Source organism: Anas platyrhynchos, chromosome 11 (genome assembly GCF_047663525.1).
Source record: "Anas platyrhynchos isolate ZD024472 breed Pekin duck chromosome 11, IASCAAS_PekinDuck_T2T, whole genome shotgun sequence".
Lineage (NCBI taxonomy): Eukaryota > Metazoa > Chordata > Aves > Anseriformes > Anatidae > Anas > Anas platyrhynchos.
Genome location: NC_092597.1, coordinates 11,824,383 through 11,842,684, shown reverse-complemented (window position 1 = coordinate 11,842,684; position 18,302 = coordinate 11,824,383). Strand labels below are relative to the sequence as shown.

Here is an 18,302-nt window from a genome sequence, read left to right as displayed (position 1 = left end):
TGATCTCCGTGATCTGTGAAGGGACTATATTCAATTAGTTCATTCATTTGCCTGGCTTCATCAAGCTAAATTATCTTGAAACTTTTATTTAGATCTGTGCTAGAGAGTACTCTTGTCATGAGCAAGTAAGACAAAACACTATATTTTTGTTAATTAAATGCTCTGATTTTCATGTTGGAGGAATAAAAAAAATAAACAAATTTGGAAATTACTCTTGAGCAGATATCAAAGATTAAATATAAGTGTGTCACGTTGGTTCAGGAGAACAGAAATTTAGAGCCTTGCAAAGATAACTCTTAATAAGTTAAGAAATTGCCCCAGACAACATTGAGAAATCATCCTAACTGTGGGCTTTTAAACTGATCTTGGAAGCATAGTTGTTAAGTGCGTTTCATATAAGCAACAGACAAGTGCTTTTGAGAATAAATTTGAGAGATCTTGAGTAGACTGTCTCATGCTTTGGAAATATTTTTATTTATTTTTCCCTCTTTTTTTGCCTACCTAACTGTAAGTGAACTAAATCCAGAACTGAGTTCTGTTTTTTCACCATCTTTCTTGGCAGAAAATATCTTAATCTACTGGTAGGGTTGTTAGAACAGTTCCAGAAAAAGTGAATGATTTTATTTTTCTTTTCTGAGAAAGATATCTCTTGTTTTAATTCTGTAATAACATCTCATTATTATTAAACAATCATTCAAGAGCAGACTTTTAAAAATGTATATAGAAAACTGGTGTCATATCTGACATCTCGGTTGTAGTGATATGATTTTCAGTGGCACTGAGCATTTGCAAGTAGGCTATCCTTGTTGAATAAGGTCTGTAGTTCCTCAATTTTTTTCATTTTCTGTATGTCTTCTAGCATCATCCTCATTCTGAACTGTTGAATATATATTTGGAATGTAAAATTTTATGAACTTTTAAACTTATTAATTGTGCCGATGTCAGTATATCACAAGATGTGATATGTGCATTTTAGAATGCTGTATCTAATGAAAAGCGTTATTTTTGATGAAAAATGCTTCTCCCATAGGAAAATCCAAATGGCAAGCTGGCGGAAAAACAAAGAGGGTGACTCAAGGAACACACAAGACTGCAAAACAGGTATCTGCTCATTTTTTATTGTGATTATGACATAAAATTTACAACATAAAAATGATTTTTGATACATTATTTGCTGAATAATACATATACAAAAGTGCACATACTGTATTGTCAAAGGATATGAGTTGCAAAGTCAAGCATTCCGAAGTTTTAAAATGCCAGAATTTTCACTGCCTTCCTCAGTCTTTATTTTTGGCATTTCTTAGCCTCTGGATGTGTGGCTTTTTGACATTAAAGTTATTTTAAGTCCAGTGCGGTTCAACAATCAATTAATTCTTCCTGTAAGTGTGGTGCTTATACAAAGGCTACCATTCTGCCAAATTTCCGAAATTAAGGAAATGCTTTATTTTCTCATGTGTTAACAGCTGAGAAGTTTTTGTTTAAAGTTTTAGTGCATACTGTTTTGGGAAGAAAAAAATCAGTCCAGGTGAGTAAAGTTTCAGAGTCCCAACTGAGAAACGAGTCTAAATGACAAGTATCAAGAAGAAAGGGCGCTTCTTCATGTTTTTCCTATGTGAATTTTATTATATTAATAAAGTAATACCTCGTTATTTATTCGTGTTTAATATTTTAACCATTACTTTTCTTTGATTAATGGATTTAGCTGCTAGTATGTCTTCAGCTGTCAAATACTTTGAGCCAGCCTTTCAGATTTTGACAATATAGCACATAGAAGCTGGTCTCTTTTTTTGAAAAAAGATGTTCTGCTTCTGTAGGGATGTTTGCATCCCTAAGATATAGGCATGTTAACTTCGCAGATGAGTTTAGCAACTTGTCCCTCCTTTCTTACTAGTATCTTACTAGTATCCTAGTTTACTTATTCTGTGAAGGTGGTATTTTAACGAGGTGGTTGGGGCTCCAAGTTGATTTACCCTCACAGAACCTTTTGGATAAGAGTAATGTGCTATGCAGCAGGAGTTCCATCTGTTTGAGTCATTTCGGATTACGTCAATACTGTGTTTTCAAAAGAATACTTTATTGTTAGTCAGTGGCTCTGTGTGGGACTGCTGTATTAAAGCTATATTGCAGGAACATAATGCATTCCTAGTGGGCCCAATTAAGGTTTGAAATGGACTGCTGCGTGCTTGTGTATCTTGGCACTTTAATTTGGCATCCAGCACTTCTTTTTCTACTGTATTTTCGGCACTAAATAGTGCTTTAAAATGGTGGCTTTCTTCTTCTATTTTTGCTTTTGTTGAGCCTTCAGATTTCATTTTCCTCTACATACAAATGGGACACTAGGCTCAAGAACATAAATGTACAAAAACTCTCTCATATGATCCTGTAAACCTCATCTTCCTCTCACCAGGGTGCTGGCACGTCTACTTTCAATAAATTTTGGCATCTCGAGAATAAATACACACTTCATACTTCACAGAACTTCAAGGCAACATAGTGAAATTATTTTTGGGAAAAAAAATAATTAGTTTTAATCACTTTCTTCATCCATATTGAGTTACTTGAGATGTGAGGAAGACTATCCCCATGTTTTTTAACTTAAAAGGCAGCATACATTTTCTGCAGTTGAAGCTTTTGAACTATTAGTGCAAGTGGGATAGTATGAACTAGCCTGTCAGAATCGGTGCCATTTTTGAGTGGGTTTTGTTGCCTTAGTGAGGACAAGCATCAGGGTAGGTCTGCTAGATCATGTCTGTATAAGCTGTCCATTCAGAAGGATGTTTGCAGGTAAAGATTCTGCTGAACAATGTGTAGATTAACTCAGAAATCCTGGTAGTGTTTGGTGCCTGCATTAAACATTTGTACAGAATGTTTAATGCAGTCCGTATAAAATACTAGTTGTGTCTTTATGGTAAAAGTAGTCTTTGTTATTGTCAGCTGTAACTCTTAAATTTGAGTTAGCAATGGCTTGCATTTCAGTAAAGTAGGTGCCAGTCAAACTTAGTTAAGTTTGAAAATAGCTTTTGGAGTTTGATCTTCGTGGAGGATCTGGAGACTGATGTGGCAAAAAATGGACATGATTTGGGTTCCTGTCTCAAAGTCCCCTTCTGTTTCGTTGAGTGGCAGATGCCAGGCTGTGACAAATTCAGATGCATAATGTTAGAACTGACATGCATCGGGAATTTTAATTAATCTTTCTACTGCCTAACCACCAACTCAGTGCTTTCCTGCTTCCGCGATTGTGTTTACAAGACATTTTATAGTTTGGTGGTTTGTATCTTGTCAAAGGTGTTCTGCTGGCATATGTTCTCCTGTTTCAAATTAGGGAAGAGTTACTCCTGCAGGGGATTTGGAGGCACGGCTTCTGAAAAAGCATAATCTACCAATGAGTTAATATGTGCCTTGTTCTGAGTTCTTGTTGGAGAGTTGACTCTCTGATACGTGGCTGAACTTGGAGTGACTCAGATGTTCGGTGGAATGTTCTGTGATTCAGCTGTTCTTACTGTTCTCATTGTCCTTCAGTATTTTAGTAGAAACACAGCGAGGTGTCAGATCTTGCAAAAATAAGTGTCCTGGTTGCTGTGGTGGGACTTCAGGTTGTACTGTGTCTGGCTGGGATGTTAACTTTCCCTGCAGCAGCCCATACAGTAAAACCACCACAGAGGTCGACCTCATAAACTAGAACTGCTTCAGACTTGTTTTGCAACAGGAGTACCGAAGTACTTCCCATCTGGGAAAGTAAACTAGAACAACTACTAGAGAAGGAAATGGTTTGTGAATATAATCCCCTGCCTATTTTACTGAGTCTGGAGGAGGCAGGAATCTTTTCTCATTTTTTTCTTTGTAGTTATTTAGCTTTCTGTGACTACGTTGTGTCTTCTGACTACCTCCACAGCACTGCTTTGGGTATGTGGGAAACTTGGACTTAAGTTGCAGTTTACTTTTATAGATGATAAATAGGGGTTAAATTTGCCCTGATGTTCTAATTTTATTTGCATCTTTTCCTGCACACACAAAGGCAAAAAGCAGACTACTGTAGCTATGTAGTTAATACAATACCTCTATCACAAATGGTACGCAATTGGGATTTATGTTGTGTTTCCTGGAGGTTCTTCTCTGGCACGGTAGCTTTCCTTTTTTGTTGTTATGGGAGAATTTCAATAATAAGCTCAGTGTCGTGGGGCCAAGGTCTGCTTTGGTGTTCTCAGCCAAATGGGCGTGCTTCAGAATCCTTTGGAATACAATTTGTAGATGGGTGACAGCACGTATCCGTCAAGGAGTAGCTGTCTTCATGTGACTAAGCTGAAGACACAAGGTGAGTGGATACATAACACTGAAGTGACATAGTGGTACTTCCAAGCAGGTATTTGTGATCCCTCTCTATGCCAGCTTTCCTGCAGACAGTTGGATGCTCTCCCTCCGCTCTCACAGCACTTAGCATGTTGGCAGTCCTCTGCATCTGTGCAGCAAAGTAGTACTAAACCAATTAGCCTGCATATTAACACTGAAAATCAAACAACAGGTTTGTTGCAGGAAAAGCTGTTAAATTACAACTTAGAGCAGCATAAGGACAATTTCAGACTTGGCATAAGAAACAACTTGATTCAGTGGCACAGCATTTGCAAAGGTTGAATTGAGCTTGCAGTGTTAGCAGTATGGTGAGTGGAAATCTTTGTGCAAGTAGTCTTCTCGAGTAGGAAAGCTTCCCTTTGTAACTCATTCTTGATGATTCAAGCGTCAGAGAAGATGCTGGCATCTTCTCTGAAGTGTAGCCATAACATATCAAGCAAAGGGCTAGCCACACAAGCATTTCTCTGATGTTACTGCTCACAGATTAGAACAAGTGCTTAAAAACAGTTAAGTTGTATGTGGTGCCCTGGTAGTAATTTGACTACGATGACACATTGCTGGTTTGATTATTAGTAAAATTTTAGTTTCATCTTTGGATGTACGTATTTGTCACATTGAGTACTACGGGGTATGTATGTAGTCAGAAAACGTAACTTTATCATTTGCAAATGAGAATATCATGCATTGTGCAAAGTGAATGTCGAGTTAAAATGGTAAAGAAACCAACTGGTTCTAAATACCGGTTGCATTTGTTTAAGATGAAAAAGTTTATTGTAAAAACTTAAATCAGTGGGATGCTGTAGTCTTCAGTGGAAAAATGTCATCTTTACAAATGTTTAAATATGTTTGAAAAAATGCATTGCACAGAAGCCCAACCCCTTACTGTACTTCTGTTTGTTCTCCTTTTCCTTTGTATCTTGTTTCTTTAGAACACTACCATAGACTGTAAATTAACTGCAGCAGCTGGAGATAAAAACTTTGACAAAAGCCCAACAAAAACAAGACAGCCTCGAAAAGTTGATCTGCGAGCTCGATACTGGGCATTTCTTTTTGACAATCTTAGACGGGCAGTTGATGAAATCTATGTTACATGTGAATCGGATCAGAGTGTAGTAGAATGCAAGGTAAGCTTTCAGCTGTTCTTTCTGCCTATTATCAAATGACACTTACTGCTGTTTTTTACTCTTTACAAAAAATCCAGTAAGGAATTAGAGCATCAGAAGTATGTTATTTCATGCGTTTATATAATGGAGGTTTATAAATAGTAAAACTGATGGTATATTTCTTTAGATTTAAGAAGATGCTTTCATTTTAGGCAGTGACTTATTTTAAGGTGTATGAAACTTAATGACACGTAATCATGTTGTTAGATCTCAGTTTTTTAATTAAATCAATATCTGTCTTATCAAGTTCTCACTTTATTAATTTTTCTAGCTGAATGCTGATTTTTTTTTTTTCCTTTTTTCCCCGTCGTGTTCCCTACTGTAGGTGGCACTGTTGAGATTTAGCCTTTTTCCCCTTCTTTGGCTTGATGTTAAGTTCTTTAATTATACATTACTCCCTTGTTTCAGTGAATTAGTTATCACTCTTCTAATTCACTCTGGGGTGATAAGAGAGAGATGAGTGGTCAAGCATAGACAATGTCTGGTTGGAATGTAAGGTGTTTTTCCTAATTTTGGATAGCCTGTATTTGTAATAAGACATAAAATATGCACAGACTATGATGATTTTCTAGTAGATCCACAGAAAGACCATTGTCATTTAGTAAATATAATTTACTTTTTAGAAATGGAGTTCGTTTCAAGCATTAATAGAAGCCAGAAGCATACGCTTTCAAAGAATTGTGAAAGCTAAGATTTTTTTGGTTTTCATATTAAACATAGCTGAAAACTCAACACATTCTGGAAACGATTATCTAATCACTGTAAAAAATTATATCAATTTAAGTAAACCATTTTCTTATCATACGTATCTAGTTCTCTACTGTAATCAGGCACAGCCAAATTGACTTTGAGATTAGCGTGCAAGTAGGTTTCATTGAAAGCAGGTTTGAAAACTGAACAGTAGCTAGAGGCTTCCAAACCGTTGGTTACTCTAACACAATTTAACATGTTGTTACTGAGCTGTCTTCCTGCTCAGGAAACTTCGCTGAAGAATTTTTTTGGTTTAAGAAAATCAGTCAGCCTTGCATTGTAATTAGATTACCATTTTAAACTTCTGTGACTGAAAGAACAGAAGTGTGTTTGTATCATTATCACATATTTTAGGGGTTAGATATCATTCAGCATTTTAATCATGCTACTTGATCTGTTCTCGGATGGAGATACTACATAGCCTAAGTGGAAAGTCTTCATTTTCGTAGGCACTGGATGATGATGTGTGTATCCAGGGGCATCAGATTACTTGTTTGCTAAACATGGGTGGAAAAAAACAAAAATGAGTAAACAAGGGTTTCCAGTGTTAGATGTTGTAAAACTTGTATAACATTTGTGTTGCTTTTACTTTTAAAAGATGTTTTCTTTTTTAGCACAAAGAACGTGCCCTAAGTGAGCAGCTGGAATATTCATTTGTGACGTGGTCTTTTGTTTGTGACATGTTCTCTTAAAGATTGCTGTTAAATGTAAATCAGTACTCACCCCTGCCTTTGGACAGGAGGAGTTCAGGTCATTCTTAGGCTTTTTCCATTTTCAGTATTGCAGTACTGGTCTCCTGAATATTTTAAGATGGAAATTCTGCTTACAGACGTTTATTAAAGCTCATGCTACAAATAAGAACGTAATAGCTTTACTTCTATGTACTTTTTTTTTTTTTTTTTGGGGGGGGGGGCAACTTTTTATAGTGTGTAAAAATATCTGTCGGTTAAAATGTTACCAAAAAAATACCAACAGACGATTCAGCTCAGTTGAAAATGGTTTAATGTATTTCTGCTGTAAGTAAAGAGCTGAGGATTTTGATAAATGAGAACTCCATATTGCTACATTTTTCTATTTACTTATCAAACTTATTTGACAGAATATTTTGCTAACTCTTCATGAAGTACTATTTTTATTTTTACTGCGGAACACGTGAGAAACAATATTAAATAAGGAATCCTTTCTGTTTAGATAAATCTGTGATATAAAAAAAAAAATCACATTTCAACTACTAAGTGATACCTCCTCAACTTTGTCTTGGCACGTGCTGTTCTATTTAAACATTGCAGTTGTATGAAGGTCATATTAAAAGATCTTTGTAAAAATGAAATGTGACAAATTCAGGCATTTAAAACCTTCCCATTAACCTGGTATAAAGGTGTTCATTTTTGATTTTGTACTTTTTGCTCCCTTGTAGTCTTACAGTTGGTATAGTTGTATTGATTATGTTGTCATTGGAGATAATGTTTGATGCTCCCAAATCGGAAAGGGCTCTAGTGGCTGCTTGTGGTTGAAAATGCAGATGAAAGGTTTGTGGTAAGGATACAAACAGTGGAAGTGTGTGTAAGATCAGCAGTGGTGGTGTGTATTTTCTCTCAACTTTGGGCACTGTTGTAGGTGGTAATTTGCTATTGATTTAACTGTGAGAACTCCCAAACTGTATGCATAGATACGGCTTTGTTGCTTTGCTTATAAAGATATAACAAAAATTGTTCAATTATTTGTAAAAGAAATAAAGGATCCCCAAGCTTAAGTATTTCTCTGCATGAATCAGTTTGTCCAGTGATGCTGTAGTCTAATAGATCTGACAGTGATGAGCTATAGTCTAATACATCTGTCTATAACCTTGGGCATTTCAAAATGTGAATGCACTGGATATTTATACGTTAGCTAGGTTTCTATGTCTAATCTTTACATGAAATTCTATTACCTAGTATTTTGTGGTTTTGGATGGTGAACTTAGGCACAAAAATACTAGTAATGCCAAGTACCCTTTGCATCTCTTTCTGTCTCCTAAAAGGAAATAAGCCCCAAATTATCTGGGGATGGAATAAGGCAGGTTCCATTGCCAGTGGAATTTTGGTTAATGTAACAGAACTTCTGCAATTGATTGATGGTCTTAGGTGTCTCAGCAACTGGCAACAGGGAGAAGAGTTATATATATATGCATAAAGTGTGTGTGTGTATGTGTTAGAGTTTGAGCAACTGGATCCAGTAGCTAAGGATACTTTAAGTTTAGGAGAGTATCAACTACTTGAAATTCAATGAATGTCTTTTTCTTCCTCCCATGATGAATTAATGGCTTCAGCTGCTTTTTGTTTCAAAAAAGTTGCTTTTCAAGATGTTAAAAATTTAGTTCAATGTTCTTTTTAAATTTCTGTTTGGCATTACTTCATACTTGTACAAACTTTTATCTTTCCACCTAGCCCTTACTTACTGGTATAGTTCTAAAGATTTTGAGCAGGATACTTTCTCTCCTTGTTTGTAATGCTCACATACATTGTTAAATCAGTCCACTTTGGGTATGGTTCAATTAAAAAAGTTTTATTCTTCTTGAGATTTTTGTGCCCTCCTACAAAATGGAAAAAGTACAAGATACACTGTAAAGAGGTAGGTAAAGCCTTTTCCTTAAGTCTTGACATTTTGTATGGCGGTGTTACGTGGAAGAACCAGCTGAAGCAACGTTAGTGAAGGTCTTCCAAGCAGGGGGATATCTGTGAGTGATTTACCATAGTTTCAGTTGATTGAAGGCCTCCCTGAAGGAGAGAGGAACTTGTTTCATTAGGGGCTCTCACTGAGAATGCTTCGTGAGGGCTGGTTTTGGTTCAGGATATGCTAATTCTTATGATTTCAATCTCTTTGCGTGCAGACTGAGACCCGTAGTAATCCATGCTGATTACTGGATTTCAAGACAGCTAAGAAAATAAAACTGTTTCTAAATGTGTTGGAGCTAAAGGAAGAAAAAAACACACGAGGCTTTCCTAACTTCAATGAAAGGAATCTACAAAGATTCAGTATAATGGTCAAGTGAATTCAGACCAGATCTTGACTGCATTTTCACTCATAAGAGCTGGTTCAACCCTGTCCATCTTACTTTTTGGAAGATAAGGTTTTATATTATTTATTTCTTTTCGTACATTTCAATTTTCTAGCTGCATCTACCTGTTGCCAGGGAAGTGGTGGTGGAGGCAGAATACAGAATCTGAGTTTGTTACTTCTGACTTTTGAGGAGAAATGATTTGTTATACATGAATTTCCATTCTTTCCTTGTAGTGCTGCAGATCTCAAGAAAACCCTTCCCAAGAAGGGTTATGAAGCATCTTATTTCCTCTACGCAGGTCTCTGAGTGTTCTGTTTAGATACATTATTCTTGTTAGAATGTCCTGGTTTCTTTGACTCTGAGTGAAAAATATCTTGGCTTTGCAAAGGAATTGGAAAAACAGAAGCAAAACCAAACTTGTGCAGAATACGAGGTTGTTGGTTTTTTGTTTGTTTGTTTGTTTTTAATTATTGTTTACTCAGCATCTCTTGCTTTCTACACCTAATCAATGCTAATTATGTCTCTATCAGTGTCATCTATTTACTGTATTTCTGTCACTTTCATAACCATTTTGGACATTGACTTAAGACATCTGTACAACCCGGTATTCATTTTTTTGATATCTAGGGGAACATTTCCAGCTAGAAGGAGAATTTCAGCATGAAGTAACGTCTGTTTTGTATGATGGAATATCTTTTCTTTTTATTCAGTAAAACCAAGTTTCCCTGAAAGCCTAAGACAGTGATTTATGTCTTAAAACATGTATAATTCTTTTTATGTTTCTCGCAAGACTGAGTCTTTCAGATCAATAGAGTTTTATGGAACATACATTTTGAAACATTCTCATATTATTTGAGAAGGTCTAACTCTGCAGTTGGAATACATCAGGAGTACAGCAGTCTGCTGCTTCTCTCTTGTTTTAAAGAAAATGCTTTTTCTGAGAGTGAAGTTTTCAGGAAGAGTTATGTGTATATTTCTTCCTAAATAAATACCTTGTGGCTGTGTTGTGACAGCCAATGCCCAGTGAAAATCTATTCTGGAACCATTCTTCCTGCCTTTTTGGACACTTAAATTTTCATTGTTGTCATCTTCTGCAGATGGATGAAAATCATTGAAGCTAACAGTAAGGGATAGGAAAATCAGGTAGTGATTGGGCATTCAGCCTCACAGATGGAAGTGGTTGAGGTATTTCAGGATAATAATTTATTGTTTTTAGAGCAGATTTGGAATAGATAGCCAGCTACTAAAAGCCACCATCTCTTCAGACTGGCAGTCTGGATGATCCTATTCCTGGCCCTTTGTGCTTAATAACGTATATACTGCTTTTGTGTAAATAAATTGTGTGCTTTAAGTTCTTGCATGTGTCCTCTGACATCTGGAGGAAGATTTCTTCCATAGCAGAGACACTTCTTAGGAACACATCCAGGCAGGTGTTGAATATGTCCAGAGAAGGAGACTCCACAGGCTCTCTGGACAACTTGTCCCAGTGCTGTCACCCTCACAGTTCAGAAGGGTTTTCTCATTTTCAGATGCAGCTTCCCATGCTTCAGTTTCTGCCCATTCCATCTCATCCTGTTGCTGGGCACCACTGGAAAGAGTCTGGGCCCATCCTCTTGACACCCTCCCTTCAGCTATCTATATACATAAATATTCGTATATTTATATGCATCTTTGTTTAACCTAACCCAGAGCTGGCTTTAAGTGCTTGTAGTTCCAAGTACAAAGGAATCTACAAGGAAGCCATTTTGCACTGAATTACTAAAACACCTGATTAATATTAAAAACATAAATTGAAAGAAAGAAGGAACCTATGTTGCCAGCTAAAATGTACTGGAGTACATGAAAATGGAATTTATTCTGCTAAATACATAATCTAAAATATTCAGCACAGATAATTTAAACAAAGCATGCTTAATTTGTAAAGTAAAATATTTCTATCCATGAGAATAAGCTGCGGTACAGATGTGGTGACTAAGTTCCTCTCTCACACTTTCTGCAATTTAGAATTGTAGTGACTTAAAAAACATGCTATCTTCTGTGCTTTTCTCTCTCTCTCTTTTCCCCTTCCTTGTTTGAGAATAGGAGGATAAGTGGAGAAGGTGAAGTTTCAAAGCAGCTGCATGATTTCCAGGCAAAGTGAACCTCTGGTTTTAAAGGCTATAATCGACCTGGCTAGGACCCAAGTCAAGATGGTTCTGATTCAGGAATACAGGATTATTCTAATACAGCTATTCTATTTATAGAGAGCCTTTCTGATTGGAAAGGCATTAATATGATCAACTGAAGAGTGTGAAGCACAACTTAAATATACGTATGTACATAAAAGCTGAAGCAATAGTTGCGAACTGGAGAAAAGGAAATGCACAGAAAAAAGCTTTTTAATGTGCAGGGCTGTGAATCAGAATGATGGAGGAAACAGGAGCTGTATTCTGTGTGTTTTTAGTTGTGTGTCACTGATTTTGCATTTAGCTGTTTTTTTAACAGTACTGCTTTCTTTTTTAGTTTGAACTGGTTCTTTAAAAATTGTGTGGGATAGATATGACCTTGAAAAATAATGGGATTTAAAATTGTTTTGACTCTAGTGCAGCCATACTCTACCCCATAAAGGTTCCTTTTTGTCAGCACCTTCTCAAGTGGTACGAGTTTCCACTGCTTCAGCACCACAGGGTATATCTGCTACATGCAATACTGCAGGTAAGCTAGAGAGCTGTATTGATGTCCAAGACCCAAGAGCCCCGTGCGCCGGTATTGTGTGTCAGTAGGACAAAGGGATGGCGCCAACCGTCCTGCTGTATGCGCCAGTAACTAGAATTAATTACAAACCAATCGAATCCGTTGCAGCCAATTGGTAAACTAATTGGTAATTTTAGCTGTACATCTATATGTAGTTATCTGGATGCCTGTAACGGCGCTTTCAGAGCCACTTTTGTTCTGCTTCATCCTGCCTGACAAAATGGCCCTCATAGCTGTAGGGAGAAAGATGTGCATCAGTGAATATGGGGCCGCTCCAGCTGCTTGTCTTGTTTGTATTCCCTTGTTCGTAAAACATGACTCGGATTACAGCTGCATGGTTCTGCTCTGATCATTTCTGATAATGTGCAGCTAAACATTCCTTAAAATAGGGTAAGCCATTTATTGTAGTTTTTTCATGTGCCAGCTTACTTCAGAAATATAACTCATATTCAGATTGATTCATGTTTTTGTGAGGAATATCTCAGTGGCAGACTTGAAAAATAAATGCTTCAGAATTAAATTTTGCTTTCTATGCCCTTATTGTTAATAACAGTCAGCACAACTTAGTGTAGGCTAACTGAAATGTATTTGAATTGAATTAGAAAGCTGAAATTTTATTAGCAAAACTGGAGAAAAAAAAGAGCTGGCTAAAATACTTGACTTGTTCATTTTTTGGAGCAGACTTTAACATGCAAATTATTTTAGTGTTGTAAACTAACTGCCTTGTAAGAAAGATTTTTGCTTGCTTTTTTGTGGAGTATTTCAAAACAAAGAGCAACTTTCAGATCAGCAGTGGTACTATGTTTGACTTCCTTCTGACTTCTCCTTTATAACAAACAGCATATGTTCTAGGTCTGTCGTACATCCTAGTTAAAAGGATACTTCTGTGCAAACTAAAGCTGGCTTTTAAACTTGCATGTGTTAAACAACATGAATAATCATCTTTACGTTTTGAACAGAAAAGAGTTTTGCATGTATAAAAGGTCCTTTTTCTGTTAGAAGCGAATAGGAAATGATGCTACAAAAATAGGGATTAGTTGGCTTTACTGTAGTAGAGTTCTTACTGTTTTAAATGTTTTTGTTTTTTTTTTTATTGTTTAAGATTTTTAGTTATACACTTAACTAATGGTTTTTATTCTGTGTGATAGAGACCAACACATAATTTGCAATCTTCTTCTAACTTCAAGATGTTGCAATGTTCTGAATGAAACTGCAGCACACCTACATCATTTCTGACAGGGAATGGTTAAACCTGCCCAAGAGCTATGGGATGGAGTAGGTTGCTCTTAAGATCTCTTCCAGTTGTATTATTTTATAGTATATAAATCTTTCAAGCCATACAATATGTTCACAAATGCATTTTTTTTGTGTGATTAACTCACGTAAAAATGGGTAAATTCTTCAGCAACTTCATTATAGTTCAAAAATAACTTTTAGAATGGTAGAAAACTAACTGGTTTGTAATGGTCAAGATTGTAATACCAATAGTCCGGGTATTGCAATTGTAGGGTCTGGGCTTGTAATCATTCTGTAGTGGAGGATTTGCAATTAGAGACTTTTGTTCACTTATTAATGTGTACTAATCAGAGAGGAGAATGTAAGCTTGGCATTTTGCAGGTCATCTTGTCTATTTCGCAGTAACTTTGTCAAAGGCAGTCGTTTTATAAACCAGATCTAATGCAGCAATCCTTTCTATTCTGTCTCTCAAAATAGCGCCATGAGATTCTCCTTAAAGTTCCTTTATCAGTATAATAGTGCTGATAATCTAATGTGGCAGTAGGATGTCTGTCACAAACCCAGATGAGCACAGGGGCATCCATCTGTGCCCCCTTTGAAAGATCTGCACTCTTGAAAGACCATAGGAACAAGGTACAGTTGGCTGTACTTCAGGGCTCAAGAACTAATTTTTTCTAATGCAAGGATTTCTGGATTCTTCAGAAGGAATCCCCTCCATCTGATACAGTTGCTATTGTGTAACTTGGTGTTCACTCTGCAGACAGAGGAATCACCAGCAGTGTGTTTTTTTCTTCCACAGGTCTATAAGGATGTATACATTTTTATTTTATTTTACTTATTGGATGAAGTATTTTAAAGGATAATGATTTTGACAGAAAACAAACCAACCCTCAAACAGTAGTATCTATGTATATTAGGAATTATTTTCTTGCCAGATTTTTCTCTTCTGTCCTTAGATGTTGGTGCTTGGAAAGATCTTGGAAAACATGTTTTTGATAGAATTAGTGTTTTAATGTTTGTTCACATAAAAATCTTAACTGTTTGTGCTTCCCCCCCCCCCCCCCCCGTTTTTATTTTTGATAGGAAAGATGATGCAGGCCAGTAACTTTCCTACTTTCTACTCACTTCTCTTTTTGGGGTCATAGGAACTGTTTTTGAAATACTAAGGTTTATGTAATGGTTGCTTTTCAGGAAGTCCTGATGATGCTTGATAACTATGTAAGGGACTTCAAAGCGCTGATTGACTGGATACAGCTACAGGAGAAACTAGAAAAGGCTGATGCTCAAAGCAGGTAATGAGACTTTTATTTTTTTCTCTTATCTATATGCAAAATGCAGACTCATGATAAAAGTCATTCTGCAGCAGCCATTTAGCAAATAGAACCACTTTTAATAGCTGTTGTAGGGAACCCAGAAGAATTTTTTTCTTTTGGAGGTAATTCATGTGAGGATGTAGTGGGGATTCTTTCCTGCCTTTCAGAGTTATCAAGGAATAGTGGTGCTGGAAATGGAAGCCAGTTTGGAAGGATGGTATTAGAAAGGTAAAGCTGTTTACATCATCACAATTTGTGCCTTAAAAAAGGCACAGTTAAAGTCACTTATGTGATTTTTTTTAAACCCTTCTTCCCTAACAGTGGGTTCTACAAATTTGATTTTGTTCTTAATTGCCGGTTGTAATTTCCATGTAATCAGATTAGCTTCAAGAGCAAGAATTAAAAGTAGGAAAAAAAAAAAAGTAGAGGCATAATAAAACTGCAGTTCTGGTTTCCATCTCATGCTCTGTCTCTTTGGATGAGAATACTTTATGTTAGTAGCAGTTAAATTAATTCAACCTGTTCAATTATCTTTGCTAGTAGACATTTATCAGTAAATGTTATTGCAGATTGTTTGTTACATCAGTGGTGTAATAGAATGAGTTGATGGTGATATATTGGGTTAGTTCTCATTTTTTATTTTTATTTTTTCTCCTGTACCAGGAGATATTTGTTACATATATTAAACAAAGCTGCATTTAAATACTATCAAATGGTCTGTTATATGGTATAAGACAACGTAGGTTCCTTTCTTGATTTGTCAGGGCTTTTTATGTGCATTGCTACAGTCACTAGAACTAGAGGGTATTTCCAGTTCTACCCTTAGTCATTTTCCTTTTACTGGTTGGTTTAATGTTTGGTCCCATACTGAAATTTAAAGTAAGTGTTGTAGTTTAAAAGTGAATGATTTTTGATCTCAGCCTGGCTAGTATGGTTTGGATTCGGTGTGGAAACAATTGCTAAGATGCCTGATTATGTTCAGCAGTATTCCATAATACTATAGAGCATTTACAGATCATGGTAAGGTGACAGAGGAATAGTTATTGAGAATTTTATTTTTAACCATTTCTTTCCTGAATTTGCAGACCTACTTCACTAGCCTGGGAAGTAAAGAAGATGTCTCCCGGACGCCATGTGATACCAAGTCCCTCAACAGATAGAATTAATGTGACGTCAAATGCTCGAAGAAGTTTAAATTTTGGGTATGAAAACAGATAAGTCTATTAAAGCTAAAGTAAGGATTTATTTGAAGCTGAGTTAATGAACGTGGCATTTTTCTGTAGTAATCAATATACTGCTTTGCTATTTATTAAGTCATACCTACAAACAATTGCATTAGTGGAAGAAAAGCATATGTTCTGTAAAGAAAAAAAACTATCAAGGACTTAATTTTTTTTAACTTATTTTATTACATATTTAACTATTGCATTTTATGTTCAGGTCTTTGGAATGACCAGTTGGTATATTTCATGTTACCTATTTAGTAATCCTTTCCTTCTACAAAACTAAGGTTAAAATTTGTGTAATTGTAATTCTAAAATTACCTGTATGAACAATGCAAGTGGCCAGCTGAATATGCACAAGTATTGATCAGAAGGAATGAATGTAAACTGAGTTTATTATGACTCTGAACAGCAAAATTGATACAAGTTTAAGTATAGAGCATGTTGTATACTAGAATAGCACATCTTTCACTTTGCTATAATGAAAATGACTGTGGAAGGAGCTCAACAAAAATATGTATAAGCACCATTTTAGAGCAGCACTGTCTGGTGCTGTTTCAATTCTGGAGAGCACGTGTCCAATCTAAATCATTCTCAGACTGCGTTATTAATTCATTCAGTATTGATGAGTTCTAGAGCATGTACCGTAAGTAGTGACAGTGGCCTTGAGAGATCCGTTAGAATATTTGGTCAGGACCTCTGAGTGTTCAGTTGTGTTTAAAATTTGAATATCAGAATCTATGAAGATATTACAAACTGGTGGAAAAATTACACGAACAGTGCTAGTGTTTTTGTATGCATTAATACCTACTTGACAGTGTTTGAGAGGTTTTCTGCTTAGATACATGATGATTGGAGGAAAATATGTGCAAGCAGTCAAACGAAAAATTTGAGTATGGAGGAAATAAAAGCTCTTTATTAAAAAAAGCTCAGCAAAATGTCTTTCCATTAAGTTTTTTCTATTTACAGTCTGGTCTTTGACAGTTTTACTATTCATTTGTATACAGCTTGCTTTGTAAATATCTACTGTAGTTTGTAGCTACTTAAGTAACCTAATGCAGCCTGAGGTTTTGGTTGGCCTCTTTTTCTGATGTCCTCACGTTGCATTGCATCCCCACAGGATCAGAGGGGATTGTAAAAACTAGCTAGAGTTTCATGGCATTATTCTTTATAGCTGTTTGATGGCTGACTTGATAAAAATGGGAAGGCTGACTTGATAAAAATGGGAAATACAACCACCTGATATCCCACTGGCTTAAAATAAGTGAGTGGTCTGGTTATGTAGGGGTTTTCTACATATTTGCTTGAGACTCGCAAGATCTCCAAATCTTTATCTTTGCTTTAGCTAATGACGCAGCTGGATTTGTTGGACCATCTTACTCAGCATTATAAAGTTTGGAAGAGAAATTGGTTCTGTGGTGCAGATAAAGTGAACCTTGTCACTGAAAAGAACTGGATGCTTCTTGAACAGAAGGGATGTTAATGTTTTCAAGTTTATAAAAATCATTTGGGTAGCATTCATTTGAATAAAGTATTGTGGTTTTGCTCTAAGTGGTGGACAAAAGAAAAAAATAAAATGAAAAACCATTACAGTTCTGTCCATCCAGAAATTCAAAGTTTAGCAGAGTCATTTAGGTCTTTCTGGAAGTTAATAGGACGGCTCTCCAGACTTAGTTTATTTCTGTGGAGGAGGTAAGAGAAAATAGATGTATTAATTTATTTACTTAACTGTCTAGTGAAACAAAGTACATTATGGATTTGTCTCATCTACATTTATAATTAAACCTGCACTTCAGTGGACTTTCTGTACATATAGTTTGACTACTCATATTCATAATGGTTGCAGCCCATTCTGTACAGTTCACTGGTGTGACTGGGCAGGAGTTGGGAAGACGCAATAGAAGAGCGGTTATACTTGGCTGTAACTAGGCACCAGACATTTAGTGTTACGACATTACGGTTTGGTATCAGAGGATGTTTCTTGTGGCAACTGTTTCTACATCACTGTGGTGTTGCATGTTACTTTTGCTTCTTGACATTTATAAATTTTAGTCTGAGAAGTTAGCTTCCTGTTAATTTGGTTTCATTGACTTTTACATATAAGGAATCTCACATGGAGATTTTTCTCCAGCTGCAGCACTGCTTGGTATCTCCTTCTGACGTCAGTGTGACTGGAAATAAGTAAGAGGCTATCAAGGTAGTGCCTGATACCTCCGCGTGCTGATTTGTTGCTCTGTCCTTGTTTCTGTGGCTATGTGTACCTTTTTAATGAGTTGAATTTTGTACAGATTTTTCTATTAAGGCATCTACTGAGGTTTTTAATGTTCAAGGAACACAGATTTTGAAAACTTGGGAGAGAGAAAATAGGTTCCAGTTTTTGGAAATAGATCTCAATCTAAGTCAGTAAAGACCAAGATTAAATAAGGGATGTAATGAGAAAAAGTTTTGTAATGAACCATTGTGCTCTTTGATTAGACACTAATGATAGCTATGA

At 36.1% G+C, this 18,302-nt stretch overlaps 1 protein-coding gene across 8 annotated transcripts in view; it reads left to right on the top strand.

The window, feature by feature from the left end:
• Positions 1-18,302, top strand: part of SCAPER (S-phase cyclin A associated protein in the ER) — a 159,653-nt gene that overhangs the window by 15,183 nt on the left and 126,168 nt on the right. For all 8 annotated transcript variants that reach the window (XM_072043465.1, XM_027465593.3, XM_027465591.3 and 5 more), the window contains 4 exons: positions 1,031-1,101; positions 5,280-5,474; positions 14,464-14,564; positions 15,671-15,787. In XM_072043465.1, the coding sequence (XP_071899566.1) occupies positions 1,031-1,101; positions 5,280-5,474; positions 14,464-14,564; positions 15,671-15,787 (484 nt within the window). The remainder of the gene's footprint in view (positions 1-1,030; positions 1,102-5,279; positions 5,475-14,463; positions 14,565-15,670; positions 15,788-18,302) is intronic.